The 17042-nt window shown below is 39.2% G+C and overlaps 2 protein-coding genes across 2 annotated transcripts; one reads left to right on the forward strand and one right to left on the reverse strand.

Moving 5' to 3' along the window:
• The first annotated feature begins 1675 nt into the window (after positions 1-1675).
• Positions 1676-7115, forward strand: LOC108242324 (stathmin-4-like). The gene is made up of 7 exons (XM_017427107.2): positions 1676-1739; positions 2668-2729; positions 2817-2921; positions 4015-4220; positions 4388-4543; positions 4634-4651; positions 5691-7115. The coding sequence occupies exons 2-7, from the start codon at positions 2699-2701 to the stop codon at positions 5697-5699; spliced, it is 525 nt and encodes a 174-aa protein (XP_017282596.1). The 5' UTR covers positions 1676-1739; positions 2668-2698; the 3' UTR covers positions 5700-7115.
• Positions 7109-9432, reverse strand: il17a/f1 (interleukin 17a/f1). Its single transcript, XM_025008321.2, has 3 exons — positions 9240-9432; positions 8068-8246; positions 7109-7987 (listed from the first exon to the last, which is right to left on the reverse strand). Exons 1-3 carry the CDS (start codon positions 9270-9272, stop codon positions 7741-7743), a joined length of 459 nt encoding a protein of 152 aa, XP_024864089.1. The 5' UTR covers positions 9273-9432; the 3' UTR covers positions 7109-7740.
• Positions 9433-17042: the final 7610 nt, after the last annotated feature.

A 17042-nucleotide genomic window follows, 5' to 3' on the forward strand; every position in this document is an offset into this window, starting at 1 on the left:
TGTTTCTGCTGAGTGGGCCACAGACACGAACCACAGACAGTCACAACTCCTCGCCGACACAGAGCAAAACCACAGAGTGGGACTGCTGGCCCGGTTTCTGCTGGTACTACAACAACATTCCAGTCCATAAAGTCCAAAATAAAAAAAGAGTTCCATAGCATTCTGAAAGAATTCCCTGCATCATGGATTGGAACCGGTGCTGTATGAAAACAGTTATTCTCAGTGGTGTTAATGCTTCCTGCTGATAATTCTAAAGTTCCCTTGGTTCTGATGTTCTGGGATCCTGATTCATTCAGACAAGGGTTGGGGGGTGTTCAGAGATGACAGACAAACTTAGATCTGGGGGTGGTATTTAACTTTATTTGACCTTTAACCTATATCTAACATTGTCTGGTGTCACTGACATCACAGGATCATGACCTCATAAATGATGACATCACCTCCCAGACTCACAGATGATGTAATCTCCTTTAGTTTCTGCTGCTGTTTGTCCTGGAAGGCGTCCTGCAGGAGCTCCACCCCCGCCTCCTCTGTTCTGTTCTGCTCTGGTCATCTATTGTCTTTAGCCGCTTGGTTCTGTTCAGTAGTCAGTGAGTGAGAGGAGGGGGACACCCTGGACAGGTGGCATGTTCATCACAGGGAGTCATGGAGACAAACAACCATTCAAACTCTCACTCACACTTAAGGACAGGTATCATAACATGCATGTTTTTACTCTTAGGGAAGAAATCAGAATACCTGGAGAAAACCCATGTGTGTATAAGGAAAACATGGGAGGAGAACCTGCAACCTTCTGCTGTTAGATGACAGCTCTAACCACATTTATTCCATTCTGTTCTATTCCAATCACTAAAACACTCTGATTATAATACGGAATAATGTCAGGGTTTCTGCTGCATATTGAACACACAGACACACGAAGGGGCTTGGCTAAGAGAACTTTCATTTCATTGGCTGTGGGTGACATCATTACTTGGATGTGGATGATTCTCCTCTCACTGCACCAGCACACACACACACACACAAACACCCCCACACACACAGGGTGTGGATGGACTCTCAGCCAATCAGCTGTCAGTCAGATGGTCCTCACACAGATAGAAAGCCACTGGCTGCAGCAGGCTGAGAGCTGCAGTGCATCATGGGATCTGTAGTCCTACAGCAGCTGGAGCTCAGGGGTTCCTGAGAATCATTTCATCACTTTGTCCTCTGTTGTTTGTCTTTTGTTTGCTTTAGAAATCAATAAATTGATCAATAACAGTTGATTCTCCTGCTGTTTGTTTGCTGGGTCCAGTTGATAACACAGATGTGTATTTTTGAATTGATTTGATTATTTTTGTATTTAGATTTACTTTTTTTTAGGAAAGGAAGGTTCAGATTCTGAGTGTGTTTCCAGAGCTGTCTGTGTGATCTGTTGCAAAATAAAACCAGATTAAACAGAACACGTTCTTTCCCGCTTTCAAACCGAGATGTTTTATATTTTGTTCCAGTTAAACGGATTCAGTTTCTGCCTGTTTGGGTCAGGAACCCTGATGCTTTTGGTTCAACTTCTGAGAAAGAGGATTTCTCCTTCTCCTCCTCCTCCTCCTCTTCCCACAGCCTCTGTGGACCAATCCCAGCTCAGGATCTGTGCTGGCCAATCAGAGCACTGCAGAGTGATGTCATGCAGCAGCTGCTGTGTGGTTTTGGTTCAGCTAAGCTGCAGATCTTCAGAGAACGAAGACAAGAGTAGCTGCAGGGTGAGTTTCTGCATGATGACGCTGAGATCCTTAAGATCAGAACACGAACAGAGATTCACTTCTCTACCTTTATTCACCCATCCATCTTCACTCATCCATCTTTATCCATCTATCTTCTTCTTGCAGTTTCTCTTCTTTCAGTTCATTCATTTCTGCAGGAGGTGATACTCTCTTTGAACAATGACATCATTTCTCAGTGCACACACACACAGTGTACTCTCACTATGAGAACACCCACTGTGTGTGGCTTTGTTGTTTGTTCTACAGCAACAGAGTTTTATGTGTTTGGTTTACATCTAGATGTTTTGTTTTCTGATGGAGCAGAAGCAGAAAGTCTGAATGTGTTGATTAGAGATGTGCAACGAATGAAACTAATGTCGGTGAAGATAACCTCACAGCATGTGTTGCTTTAAAGTGTCAGGGTCAGGGGTTAAAGAATCCAGAACTGGTTTGTGGTTTTAATTGTTTTTGTGTAGAACAAAATGTTGTTTACCCTTCACAAGTTCCCTGTTTGTCTGAAGTGAAAATCTGTGTTTTTAGGTATTTGTTCTGATTCACTTTGTGTTCCTGCATTTTATTGCAGGAGCTAAACTTTGTTAATGTTTCTGATGTTCTGGACCTGTTCCGTAAAGGTTGAGGTTTTCTGCCTGAGAGCGTTTTTCTGCAGCTGATTAAGGAACTCATGGTCCAACAGAACATCAGATATCTGAGGATGATTCATTCACTTTGAAGAAATGATCTTATTCTGATGAGTGTGGGGATGACTCACACGAGCTGAAAACTGAATCAGTACAAACACATATTAGTTGTTGCTGGTTCTGATTCAGTTTCACCCAGAGATGTAAACCCTCAGATGGACTCTGATGGTTCACCCTTGGTTCTTGTGGATCTTGTGATGTATTTCTGATCTGTTTGTTGCTATCCTCAGGAGCAGATTCTACCTCAGCACCAGGTCCTTGATGAAGAATAGCACCAAAATGACTCTGACAGGTAAAAAGTTCTCTTTATTGTTGACAGAAGCTGATCTGTTCCTCTCCTCTGCTTCTTTCTTAATCTTTTTTTTCCTGAATGTTCCAGCCTACAGAGAGAAACTGCGAGAGCTCCCCCTGGTGTCCTTCTTCTGTTCCTGCATCCTTCCTGAACCAAGAAAACCCAGAGAACCCAGAGTCGACAAGAAGGAAGGTCAGCAGTCCTCTGATATATATGTGCAGATGGAGCTCAGATAATCATTGCAAATATTTTGTCTTTTTTGTAACAATGAAATTATCATCAATTTCAGGTTGTAAGGAAAATGTTCTGAATTAAAGTGAATTTGAGCTGGGGTTCAGTCTAACACAGCTTCATGCTCCAGGACTAAACGTGTGTTATTGTACTTATCTCTTGTTCTCAGCTCATATTTAAATTATAGTTGGAGTTAACGCTGGCAACATGTGCTAATCCATTGAACCATATTTGAGAATCAGAGAGAAACCAACCAAAGGGAAACAGTAAAACAACTCCAGAGGCTTGGATGACTGTGATCTTCTTCAGTCTTTTCTGAGGACCACGGTTTATTAGAGAACTGTGGGTTGTTAGAGGTAGTGATGGGCAGACTAAGCTTTCCTAAAGCACTGAAGCTTTTCATTGGTTGTCCTTATTCTCATGTTGGACATGATAATGCCTCAGCATAGATGATGTTATCACTGTATACATGCTCTTTGAAACACAACATACACTTAACTAGCAAAGGAAAAGGAATAAAAAATAAACATCCACTATTTATGAAAAATGCATCCAACTTAATGACTGTATATATCTTGTTGAGAAAAATTAGATCAAAATGTTCCCAAATGGGAGAAATCCTTCTTTTTCTGCTGGCCCCATCTTCAAAGGAATATTAGCTCAGACAAATCAGCCACAATTAACAATCCAAACACCCATAGCGTAATGGACAGAGTCCTCCATTGTGTTTTACTGCTCCGTTTACTGTAATTCATGTCATGCAACAAATCTTGAACCACTTCCCGAACCAATCACGTGATACGATTAGTTGGTGTTGGACATCATTACATTGGTCATCGACACAAGCCTTGATACGCGCTTCACAAAATGCTTCCTGGAATCTTCGACACACACTCCAAAGCTCTTCCGCAGCAAGTTCCATCAATAGTTTGAGGCTTGTTGAAAAGTCAGTGTGTTGGATCGTAGTTTCAGACAGGACTGAAACTGAAGCTGGGGAGTTAGAGGGTCATTGACAAGCTGCTTTGACTCATTGAAGCTAATGCTTGTCTTGCAGGCATTGTGGACCTGAACCTTTGCAACATCCGAGACATGGAGGTGATTGAGTTGAGCAAACGAGCAAGTGGCCAGGCCTTCGAGGTCATCCTTAAGCCCCCAACTTTCGATGGCGGCCCTGAGTTGAGGGCCACCACGCCACCTCGCCAGAAACCATCACTGGAGGAAATCCAAAAGAAGCTAGATGCTGCTCAGGAGAGGAGGAAGGTATGTGAAGTGCACCTCTATGTTTTCATGTTTTGATTGGCAAACCGAGCGACCGGTGTGATGTCAAATATCACAACACTTAAGCTACAGACCACTAACACAACGGTTATGCGCTTCATTTTGGTTTTCAAATAAAAATAACTCGTTCGCTCGCTGCCTTCCTCTAGTGTCTGGAGGCAGAGCTGCTAAAGCACCTGGCTGAGAGGAGGGAACATGAGCGAGAAGTCGCTCAGAAAGCTTTGACCAAAGAACATCAGGGGCATCGTGTCAACGCCCAACACGAGCATCGACAGATGCACCTGAATGCCTCACAACAAGAAGAGGTAAGTTTCATCCCCAAATGTCACCCTAAATCCTGTCAGGGTCACAGAAATGTGTAACCAATGCAGGTTTTTGTTGCTTCTGGGTTTCAGGACAAGCATATTGTGGAGGTGAGGATGAAGAGGTGGAGGAGAAAGGATTCTGGGTGAATGTAATGAGACAATATTTGAATGAATAACAACAACAAAGACAAGAAGTCCTATAACCTTTATGGCTTTAGAGGAGATTTATTTATAACTTTAAATGTGATTAATGGGTGTTTGTATCAAAGCAGTGCCACATGAGGGGGCAGAAGGTTCTTCACAACTCAGAACCAAACATCTTTAAGGGATGTTTGTTCCTACTTTAAATACAACTCATGTTTCCACATCAGGTCAAACTTTAAGTGTTTAAATCATCAAACCTCTGAAGGAGGCAGCAGGAGGTGCTGTTTCACACTGCTCTTTTAATCATGGGATGTCTTGTCAAATACAAAAAAAAAAAATATGTTGGCTACAACTCAAACACAATATATATATTTTTATACTGTACTGTCTTCTTATGGCCACTAGAGGTCGGACTTTCTTCAGGTATAATTCAAAGCTATATTTTTCTTTAATAAACAACTGAACCAAAAGTCATTTTTATAAGAAAGGTCTCATCTTTTGGTTGCATTTTTACTTATCATCTATGCAGAACAGTTAAAAACACTAAGTGTTGATACATTCATATTTATTAGGAATTCATGAAAATAGGAGTTTTAAGTCTTTGATCACTCAACCAGTTATTAAACGTTTTAGGTGGCAGGGGTCTAATAGATCATCTTTTGGAAACCCAGACTGCTAGTGGAAAATTCATGAAGTATGCTTTCATTAGTTGTCACCAGAGACTGTTTTAAGTCAAATAAAGTGAATTTACAGTCATGAGTCAAGACTGTCCTGATCCGCAGAACCCCAGAACTGAAAAAAGTGGACTTTTTTTTACCAGGACTGTATCTTTATTGGAATAAGGTTTGTTGACCAAAGATGCAGAATATCCTTTTCAGACCCTCTTTTAGCACAGCTGTGGGAGTTTTGTTTATGTTTATGTATTCTTGTTTGTTTGTTTGTGTTTATATTGTGTGTATCTTTGTGTACAACCTCACCTTCCTGATCTGCTCTCTGTTTCCAGGTGTCCTGATGGCCTGATCACAACACAAGCTGAACTTTTTTCTGAAGCCTTTTTTGATGGCTGTTTGTCTGACTGACATGTCAGGAAGATGGCACTGCTCTGACTGGGAGTCTGACAGAAAGTCACTCTAAAAAAAAACCTGAGTGAGGAAGAGAAAGAGGAGGACTTAGGGCGAGCTGGATCACTTGACCTTCTCTGTAGAACCAGAACTATTTTAAACGAACTCTCCATGACGAGAAACACGCTGCAGATTCAGACGTCAAGGAATGGACTGCAGGGGTTTTACTCTGCTTTGTGCTCTGCTTTGTGTGTGATTGTGTAGGCATCTTCAAAACAACCCAAAGCTGAAACAGGTCCAGCAGGATCTAGAGCAGAATCCAGCACAGCTCCAAACAAACTAGCAAGGTTCTAACTGTAAAACTGAAACTGGGCTGCATCAACCTCATGGACTCACAGAGTCTGAGTTACATCTAGTAAAACTAATCTGAGTGTAACAGCGCCCTCTGATGGACATCTGCACATGGAAACCTCTAGTGACATCTGTGAGGACAGTGGTTCACAGGCTTTCAAAACCACTGAAGTCGAGTCTGTGGAAAGTCTAAAGTTATCTGAGATCAATTAAAGACCAAGAGTTGGCAAAAACTAATCAGTTTTATACCTGCTGAGATTAGTGCTACTATGACCCACAAGTCTGAGAACAGATAGCAAACCACAGGAAGCCAGGTCTTCCATAAGGTCATAAATCTTAAAAGATTAGACTTTTTTTCAAGCTTAGTTTAAGATCTGAAGCAGATGGAGAAAATGGTTAGGGTTATGTCAACCTGTAGGTGTGAGTTTAACCGTAAATGCTTGTGCTTTTAGTCATAGTGGAAAAATCAGAAATTAACATTGGAAGTGTTAATTTGATGATTGAATGATTTGATTTATTGCTTTTTGAGCAGTTTACCAACAGAAACAACTTGATCTGATTTTAGAAGTTGTGTTGAAAGTTCAGTTGAAGGTGGAATATTTGACTAATCAGAAAAGTGTTCAAAACTGCAGCCTCCTTCCCAACCAGGCACGCTCAGAGGGAGATAAGTTATTATTGTAACTTGAAATCACAAACTCTGGACAAAACCAGCTGGAGACACTAAACTCCCAAGAATAACGAGACTCAATCCTGGGTTGATGAAGTCCAGCTTGGATTTTTCACATTCTGTTTTTCTCACGTAAGACTTAATGCTGACAGAAAAAACAAACATACAAACAAACAAACAAACAAACAAACAAAAAAGCTCTTATATTCACAACGTTTTCATAAATACATTCAAATGAATGACTGAATGAGTGCATGAAAAGTGTTTCAGTTTCCTTGGCTTTGTCATTATCTTTATGAAAATGTAGTGAAATCAGTTTATATTTTAAAGAATAAAGCAAGAAAACCTTTTTGTTTTGGTTTATTGATTCAGACAATAAATACATAAACAACAGCAAAATAAATAGCTCATGAGGATCATCAAACACTAACATAAAATAGACTTAAATAACCATAAATAAAGCACCAAGCATGTACTCATACTGATGTTAAAATTCTCTGTTTGTTGTGTACTTCCTCCAGTATTTTTTGAAGTAAATTTTCTAAAACTTGACAAACATAAAGCCAATCTTAAGGTTAGATAACCCCTTCCCCCCAGAGCAACATAACAAATTATACAACTGAACTGTGATGACATGATGCGTTCAAGATCAAAAATCAATAACCAATCATGTAAAATGACTCATGATCATTACTGGTTTATAAAACTAATTAACAGTCTTCATTTTTCTCTGTGAAGGTCAGGTCAGTAAATCCACAGGGGAATGAGTTTTTCTTCAGCGTTTCTACTACTGCAAGCGACGGGGAAACGTGTCACTATTTTTTATTATGTATTACCCTAACCCAATCCCCCAACCTTAACCCTTAAGCCCTTGCCCTAACCTTAATCCCATCCTGTCACAACCAGTGAAGAGGAGATCCCATGAGTCCGGTGGAGTTGGTCTGCAGCTCCACCAGAAAGCCATCGCTCGATCTTCACTGCTGGATGGTCACCTTCGGCCTCACGCAGGTGCAGCCCACTGAAATGAGTTTGGACTCCAGGCGGTAGTGGTAGCTGTGGCCCTCCTCCTCCGTCTTGACTCGCCGCAGAACCAGCACCTGATGCATGATGGGACGGGACTGCAGATCTCTGTCTTCCTGCTTGTCAGAGCCCACGCAGCCGCTCAGAGAACAGTGTGCCTGTGACAGCACATTTGGGAACATGGAGTCGTCCCTGGAGATGCTGAGGACAGAGAGGGGACAAAAACTGTAAACATGGCTGAATTTTATGACGAGGAAAACGTTCAGAAGTTGAAGCCTCACTTGTAGGTCCAAGGCGAGATGGAGACATTTGCCAAAGAACTCATTTTTATGCTTGGAAGTAAATTGCTAGGGTCCAAACGCAGAGGTACAGTTTCTTCTACAAAACCTTCAGAAGACTTCCTGTGTGGCTTTGCTGCTGCCTGTGTGATCATCATCATCAACAGGACAGCGCTGACAACCTGAGGAAGAAGAAGAAAAAGTCCAGATAGACTCAATAGAATCAAACTTCTTCTACCTATGTCCATTATTTCCTTAGAATTTCTCATAAAACTTCTCAGCTCTTTGAGAAAACTAACAAAATATTTCAACAATTGATGCAGACGGTTTGTACCAACAAGACAAATAATGTTTTTCTAAACTGATTCATTAACAAGCTGCCTCACCAACATCAACACTTTTACCTTTTCAGTTGATTAGTAAAATGTTTTCATTGAAAGAAAGGATTTTCTTTGGTTTACTTTAATTTATTATTTAGGTCTATTAAATACTAGCAACAAACACAACAATAAACATAATTTAGGTTGTTATGTTGAACACAAACTGTAGATTTATGTACTTATTTTGTGGGTAAATAATGTTCTCTCTTCTCTGATAAGTTAGTTTGTACATTTCATTTCTAATCTGTTTTTTTAACATTGAAAGAGTATCTGTAATGAGTCAGAGGTTGCACTGCTTATCCTACAGATTTACATGTATTTTCTTTCTAATTTTAAAAGTTTTTACATTATCTTGAAAACTCCTTTCAAAAGTCAGTATTGATGACATCATATTTGGCTTCTTAGCTGTGATTGGCTGAGAGGTGTCTTAGCCAATCACAGCCACGTTTTAATGAAACACACCTTGAATATCAAAAATTTAAACATTTAGTAAAATAATGATAATAAACTTTTCACTTGTTCATATATTGAACAGTTTTATAGATGATTTCTCTAAGATTGTTCACCTCAGGCTCCTGTACGACTCTGACCTGTTTGTTTGCCCAAACTGCCACGTTCTGTCCAAGTGAACAAACACACCTGTTTAGATACATTTCTGACCTTTGACCTTTTTAAAACATATTAAACTAATAAGGACTTCTTTTGGCTTCAGTAAAACTTGGTGAGCCATTTCTAAAAAACAAACACACCTGTTCAGGTAAGTTTCTTTGATCAGAAACTATTTTGTTTTCTTACCGTCACTTTGGATGGGTTTGATGCTTGAAACATGCTGCTGGTTGTCAGGCCAGGGGATGTGTCTCGTCTCGTCAGTCTAACCTGTCCTGGTTATTCAACAATGAAGGCTCCCAAGGCTCAGCTAGAGATCAGGTACGGGCTGCAGGTGGTTGTCTTCTTCCTCGCTGGTGTTTCTGATGGAATCCAGCTTGATCCGCTCTGACTTTTATGCTGGTCGACACTGGGTGACACTTCCTGCAATGATGTCACCGCCTTTGATCTACTTCTGTAAACCGCACCGTGCCCTGACTGCCTGATCATCGTCCCACTTTCACACTTGGCTTGAAGCTTCAGGGATTCTGAAACAAACACTTGCAGCAGATTTTTTAGGTCACATCACATTCTGCAGAAGAAGAAATGTGATGATTCTGTTTGACTTCAGCTTATGTCCGGTTCCTGAATATTTAAACATATTGCTGCCCTCAGAGATTCATGTCCCACACAGCTCATTATCTAATTAACCTTCTGAAATGTAGATTTAGAGATTTGGGTTCAGCTAGTTCATGATTTACAGAAAGTGTAGCATTTGTTTCAGAACAGGAGCGTCCCAACATTTTGGCATTCTTTGAAAAATCCTGAATGCTAAGAAGAATTTGATGCACACTGTTCTTAAAGGATTAAAATGCCTCTATTTATATGAGATACACATCTAGCCCAGAAAAAAGAAACTCCAATGTGTTTGACCTCAGGGGGTCAAACAGGTTTACATTAACATCAAGGACCAGTTTCACAGACAGGCAACCTAGTCCTGGACTAAAGCTCCTGTCCTGATTCTAAGCAGCTTGGACAGATTTCGTCTATTCTAGATAAACTAAGGTGAAGAAGTGCTATTGGAGCTACTCCCAGATTAATTTCAATCTAAAATTAATGCTTGAAAGACACTTTTTCTGAGGAGGCTTTGATTATTTTACATAGATCGCAGCACTCCAGCTAGATGAGATCCGTTTAAACAAGGAATGTGTCAGGATTTGGTATTTTTGAATTAGGTTTATTGTTTCTGTAATTCTGCTTTATTCCTGTTGAACCCTGTGTTAGTTTTATGTTAGGTTCTTGTGTATTAGGTTTTATCTTCTCTTGAGTTTTTGAGTCTTCTTAATTTATGTGTTTTTCCCATTTCCCTGCTTTGTAGTCTGGTTCCTTCTGCCATCACTGACTCTTCCTCAGTAGTTCCCATGTCAGGCTACATTATACTGTGCACTGAGTGACACTTGTTCCTTGTTACTAATCAGCCACCTGTGCCAACTTTCTCATCACCCCCAGTTCTTTAAAAACCTGTTATCAACTTCCCATATCCACTGGTTCATTTTTGCTGTCATGCACTGTCCTTGTGTTTCACCTATCAGCAACTGGTATTTGTATGGGGTTTTTTTTGTTTGTTTGTTTGTTTGTTTTTTTTAAGTTTTAGCTGCCACGTCAGCCCTTTGCTTTTTTTTTTCTTTAAAATAAATCAATCATTAGTTTTTTCAAACATGAGTTTGCATTCTGGGTGGCACAGTGGAGTAGTGGTAAGAGCTGTTGCTTTGCAGCAAGAAGGTTGCAGGATTGCTTCCCAGCCTGGGGCCTTTCTGGGTGGAGTTTGCATGTTCTCCCCGTGCACATGTGGGTTTACTCCAGGTACTCTGGTTTCCTCCCACAGACTAAAAACATGCATGTTAGGTTAATTGATGACTCTAAAAATTGCCCCTAGGTGTGAATGCTTGTTTGTCTATATGTGGCCCTGGGATGGGCTTGCAACCTGTCCAGGGTGTCCCCCGCTTCTCGCACAGTGACTGCTGGGGATAGGCACCAGCTCCCTGTGACCTGGAATGGAGAAGCGAGTAAAGAAAATGGATGGATGGAGTCTGGGTTCATTTCATTCCAACACTGACAGAATGTAGTGATAATGGTTTGTTTTTAATTGGCTTTATGAGAAATGAATAATGTGTAAACTTAAATGAGTGACTTAGGCCATGTTAATGTTAGGATTAAACTGTTACACACGACTGCAATTTTTCTAGTGCAGCCTAAAGGCTGCTGCATACTTTGCAAGAAGTAAGTAAATCGATCTCTCTCCCAGGTCTGCGAGAAAAGAAAGACATAATTTTGGGTTTTTTTCTGGCAGCCCTGATTTAAGAGTTTCTGCAGCTTGCTCTCAACACATCATCTGCACAGAACTTTATTATTTTTTTATTTATAGTGTCTGAGAACCATTGTGAGATTGGTCAGAAATCTGAGGTGTGTGCGTGGATTTAATGCAGGCATGCTTACATTCCCATTTTTCTGCTGGTGTGGAAGTTAGTACAATGAAATGTTTTGAGGAGCAGCTGGCTGAGCTTGTCAGAAAGTACAAAAATCTATATAACACATTTTTAAAGGCATAAAAAGACACACCAATGCCCAATAATACATAGAAATATAAAATTCAAACATTGTGCACAGAGGAGAGCATTTTTTGGAAAAAAAAAGGTTACCTTCACAACAAATTCACTAAGACCAAACATTGTGCTCATACAAAAAAAGTGCTGATGCTGACAGGAGGCATTCTTGTAGTGGGCGGGTCCTTTAAGGACTTTCCAGGAGTTCTGCACTTGAGTTTCTCCTGATGTATGAAATGCCTGGCCAAAACAAACTTTGTCTTAACAGCTTAAGAAAACATTTCCTGGTTCTTGCAGAGTATGTAACAAGCTAAACAAAAGAGAAGAGATAAAAGAAAATGAAGGAGAACTTGAAGTTCAGAGTGGCTTTCTGTGTAAACTGGAGAAGCCTTGGCCCCAAGGCATTACTAAATATGAATATTAAAGTAGGTAAAAGGAGAGGAGGAGACTGAGAAGTGTCAGCATATCAGAGTAGTGATACGATTTAGGCCGGGTCTTTCTCCCAAACTTTTATTGTTTCATAAAATTCATTAGATTTTTAAATTTCATGGCTTGTAACCAAAGTGGTCTCAGTACTGGTTGTTATTTGCATCATCATAACTCTTAGAGTTTATCACACCAATTTGGAGCTCAATATCTGTAAAACTGATACGGCTCATAACTGTTTTTCTTATCTAAACTGTCCAAATGGTCATCATAAGATATAACACTATTTTAGACAGCAGGTCAGTCGGTGCATCTGTGTTGTCTGTTGTTCGGCAGTCCACCAGTCAATCGCTATTTTGAAGCCACTTTAGGGCGTCTGAACAGGAGACTATCAGAACTGTTGTCATTTATTAAAGGTGTCAAAAAATCTGAATCAAAACTGTGAAATACAGACAAAAATGTTTTTTTTCCTGTTGTTTAATTGTAAATTTGCCTTTTTTAAGGTGGCGCAATGGACAGCTGTCTCAGTGTTTTGGTGAGTGTGTTCGTTATATTTTATTCACAAATTTATTTATTTTATATTTTTACTGACTGTTGCTTCTCCTACATAAGTAAGGAACTTTTAAACATCAGTAGATCCTCTCCTGTGGACCTTCTCAGTTTTCATTCCACCTATAGCAGGTTTATTACATATTCTGGGCAAAGCTGCTCTGACACTAGTCACTGCAGGGAAGTGGCATAGAAGTGGTTCATTTGGTTAACAAGACTAGTTAACATTAATGAACAGATTTGGATGAGATTTTTAGAAAATGGAGTTGTCACAAAATAAACAATTCATTATATTTTAGTGGTGATCTGGATCACACTACTTGTTAATGGTGATATGGTCTTAACAGAGGTTTGCACACTTCGAGTGTTCTTGTTCTTGTATAGAGTCCCCTCCCTGCATATTTTTGCATTGCTTGTTGTTGTTTGCTCTTATTGTTTCATGCTTTTTTGCAACAAAGGCCAAAACAAATTTCTCATAGCTGTATGACACAGTTATAAATCTATTTGGCAACAAATAAACAAGTCTTCAGTTTAAATAAAGAATTCAGTGAAAAATAAAGCTCAAGCCTTGTTTTTTTCTTTTTGTTGTTGTGATTTTGTTCTGTTTTTGTTTTTTGTTTTTTTGCTCAGTTGCAGCCACAGTATTTTAGTGATGATTTGATACAATTTACTTTTTTGAATTTTTTTTTTTTATTATTCAGTTGTTTTAAAGCCATTATAGCTGTCAAAATATGCAAATTCCAGTGTTTTTTATTTTATTATTTATGCTTCTAACACAATTTCTACATCATTAAATTGTTTTGGGGTTAATGTAACTCATAGTCATCAGAGTTTTTGTAAAAATTGTGTTAGAAATCAGCAAATATGCTTTGCCTTTGTTTACAACTAAATTTGGTGATCAGTAGTTCAGATGATTTTGGCCCAGCTCGTTAATATGAGTTTTGTATTGTACTTCTGTTGTCTTCTTACAGCTTTTAGTTGTCATTTCTTTATAGCTGGAGAATATAGCTAGAAATACACTTAGTTGCTTTTGATTCATTGTTCTGCTCCTTGACTCTGTTTACCGCCAAGGATAATTTTTCCAATTCAATGGCCAATCTGCACCAAAACTGTCTGAAGTGCACTTATCAATATTTGTCTATGTCCAAACCACAAATGACTGAATTGTTGGCAAAAAAAAAAAAAATGATTCTACTGATTTTGCTCATTTATGACAAATTTTCCAGTAGACTTTTGGTAGTAAATGTTGCATATTTAGTGGTTATTCATTCATTGAAAATTTTAAATAAAAACATTGGAAATACTCATATTTTTCACAGCTATTATGTATTTTAAAAAATTCTCTTTGCCTCCACCTGTGTTTCGGGTTTTGTGTCTCACCTTAGTGAGGTTGTGCATTCTTGTCCATTTCAGGTTTCTTAAGTAGGAACTAGAACTGGAAACCAGGTAATACCCAGCTCTAATACAAGTGCTGGTCTAGCACTGGAAACTCTTTAACCCTTAAATGCATAAGTGGGGTCAAAAATTACCCAGAGGGTTGTTATTTTTCAAAATCTCTGAAATTAAAAGTTTTTACATTTCCATATTACAGGTATTCCTTACAAAACATGATTGTGACTTGAAGCCATTTAAATTAAAACATTTTTTTAAATACATTTTAAGAAATTGCAGTTTTTGTGTCACTACCCCAGTTTTTCATAAGCGGGGTCAAAAATGACCCCAAGCATTTCCAATAGAATCTCAAGGGTTCGCTTTGGGAATCTTTGATATTTACCAACTGTGACTGTCAGGACACATTTTTTGTCCAACTTACACATCTGATGCCTGCAGTCTCACCACCAGGAGATCAGTTTGACACATCAGCATACATGTAAGTATTATCTTCATTTATCAACTCCATGACTTTTCTGTGATAGAGTATCATGTTGGTCAACAAAGTAGACAGTAGTCAGCTAAATACAAAAAAAAGCTAGTAGTAATGTTAGTACTCTGCTAGCTAGCTTACTAAGCTAGCTAACATTACACTAGCTTAGTAAGACAGCTGATATTACTGTATTTGTTGTGTAGAGACTCACTGTATTTATAATTCCTTGTAACAAAAGCTAACCTGTTAGGTAACCTATTATATGATTACTGAATCATCCCCAGAACCAGAACCAAACGAGGAAAAGCAGCTTTCAGTTTCTATGCACCACAAATTTGGAACAAACTTCCAGAAAACTGTAAAACAGCTGAAACACTGGTTGCCTTTAAATCTCAACTTAAAACCCACCTGTTTAGAGTTGCTTATGGCTAAATTAGGGTTAGAGTGCGGGTTTTTGATGTCTTCGATGTTTTTCTCTTTCTTACTGTTTATTCAATGTCACATGCTGTTTTTATTTTGTTTTTTAATTATGTAAAGCACCTTGAAATGCCTTGCTGCTGAAATGTGCTCTACAAATAAAATTTGATTGATTGATTGATTGAATATTGATTGGTGTGTGTGCGTATGTACACAAATGCATGTCTGTGCCTTTACTTACATATAAATGCACAAACATTTACTTAGACAGCTAAATATTGATTTATAGTTTTGTGTGTCATTCAAACATAGTCTGTTTAATGTTTTCTCATCTAGACTATCATGGCTACTTGGAGGCCAGCTAGGATACCCGAAGACCTTGCTCGAGATATGATCCTGAACAGATGGGATGAAGAGCCCATCGGTGGGCTTGACTTTGGATCTGACATCTCAGATGTAGAGGATACAGATTATTGTCCACCTGGACATGTCAGGCTGTCTGGGAACCAACTTGTCCCTGCCAAACAAGATCAGTCAGACACGGAGAAGTCCTCTGAGTCCTCAGAAGAGGAAATGGATATTGTGTCCAACAGAATGAGCCACAAGGACTCTTACTGGGCAGGGTGACCTCCAACTCAGGCTAAAATACCAAGCCACAATTTACTGAGAAGTTGGTCAGGACCTGCACCTGGGTTTAGCACCATCTCTCCAATAGATGCATTGAAGCTGTTTATCACTGATAGTGATCTGCGACATTTCCTCACAGAGCTCTCAAAGGAGTTTGTGACTCCTCACATGAAAAGTCGATTGGAAGGTACCCCAAACCTACAAACCTACATCACTGAAGCAATGGGAAGGTGTGGAGTGACAAAAGTTGCAAACCAGCAACAGGAGAGAGGCACAGAAGGCCAACAGAAGATTAAAGAGGTGCCAGATGTGTCTAAGAAACAAAAATCGCAAAGCCACCAATTGGTGTTGGAAATGCAGTACCCTACTGTGCAATGGTCACAGCCAAAAGCAAACAGTTTGTGACAACTGCACACAGTGAACAGAGAAAAGATGTTTGTGTGGGCACATGTGAGTGGACAGTGTTCTGGTCTCATGTATGTTTATTCTCTTTTTTGTCCTCCAGACAGATTTTTGATGTTATTTCTTGTGGAAAGAAATGTTATAAAAAGTTATGAATAAGCAAGCTAAATGTAAAATCAGTGTTTTGTTGACCCAAATATAATAAATATAATCACCTTTAACCAAAATAAAGACATCTTTTAAATTCATTGCAAAAACACACTGATTGTAATTGGGGTCATTTTTGTCCCACTCATGCAAGAGTGATGCATCCAAGGGTTAAAAGAAAAACTCAATCTCTAGCCCCTGTAAGTCTAACTGGCCCCTGTAACTCAGTGATTTGTTTCAGGACCATCTGCAGGATCTGAAATCACAATCTGACCTGGTTTTCAGCCTTGTTCTGACCTCTGTGTGGCTCCTGTTTAGACCGTGTGGCCCTCGTTTAGGCCATGTGTGTCAGAATTAATAGTTGAATTTTTACCCAGGGTTCAGAGTACCAGGCTAAAAAGAGTCACAGGAAACAGAATGTAAAATGTAAATAGTTTTATTATGGGAGGGAAGGAAGTCAGGAAAATGGTAACCTGTGGAAAGGAAGAGGAGATGGTTAGCGAATCCAGGTAAGTTTGTTTGCAAGGAGAGTGCAGAGATTTTTGTGTCATTGTTTTATGAAGTGTGTTCTTTGCAGGTTTATGAAAGAGGGGATGTGCAGATTCTGTTTTTGTCTATCTGTTCCTTTAACATCTTCAGTTTCAGGTTGAGCTGGAGAGAGAGTGTTTTGCAGGGCTGCCCCTGGCATAACAGGCTCTGTCATCAGCAAATAAGCACAAAAATGCCTGCACCTCCTCTTACTACAACAGTGTTGGTTTATGTGTTGCAGTTTATATATATATATATATATATATATATATATATATATATATGTGTGTGTGTGTATATGCACTCCTGATCAAAATCTTAAGACCAGTCAAAAAATTGCAAGAATTTGCATTTTGCACTATTGGATCTTAAGAAGGTTCTAAGTAGAGCTTCACAATGTTAAAAGAAGAAATCAGTGTAAGAGACAAAAACTTTTGAGCGGGGAATTAA

Source organism: Kryptolebias marmoratus, linkage group LG15 (assembly GCF_001649575.2).
Source record: "Kryptolebias marmoratus isolate JLee-2015 linkage group LG15, ASM164957v2, whole genome shotgun sequence".
NCBI classification, from domain to species: domain Eukaryota; kingdom Metazoa; phylum Chordata; class Actinopteri; order Cyprinodontiformes; family Rivulidae; genus Kryptolebias; species Kryptolebias marmoratus.

What these genes read in the sequence shown, in the direction of transcription:
- il17a/f1 (XM_025008321.2), bottom strand. Translation starts at nt 9,272, where the DNA reads ATGTTTCAAGCATCAAACCCATCCAAAGTGACG. An exon ending in CAAACCCATCCAAAGTGACG is followed by an intron (nt 8,247 to 9,239) that starts GTAAGAAAACAA and finishes CTTCTTCCTCAG; the next exon opens with GTTGTCAGCGCTGTCCTGTT. An exon ending in ATCTCGCCTTGGACCTACAA is followed by an intron (nt 7,988 to 8,067) that starts GTGAGGCTTCAA and finishes CTCTGTCCTCAG; the next exon opens with CATCTCCAGGGACGACTCCA.
- LOC108242324 (XM_017427107.2), top strand. Translation starts at nt 2,699, where the DNA reads ATGAAGAATAGCACCAAAATGACTCTGACAG. An exon ending in CAGAGTCGACAAGAAGGAAG is followed by an intron (nt 2,922 to 4,014) that starts GTCAGCAGTCCT and finishes CTTGTCTTGCAG; the next exon opens with GCATTGTGGACCTGAACCTT. An exon ending in CTGCTCAGGAGAGGAGGAAG is followed by an intron (nt 4,221 to 4,387) that starts GTATGTGAAGTG and finishes GCCTTCCTCTAG; the next exon opens with TGTCTGGAGGCAGAGCTGCT.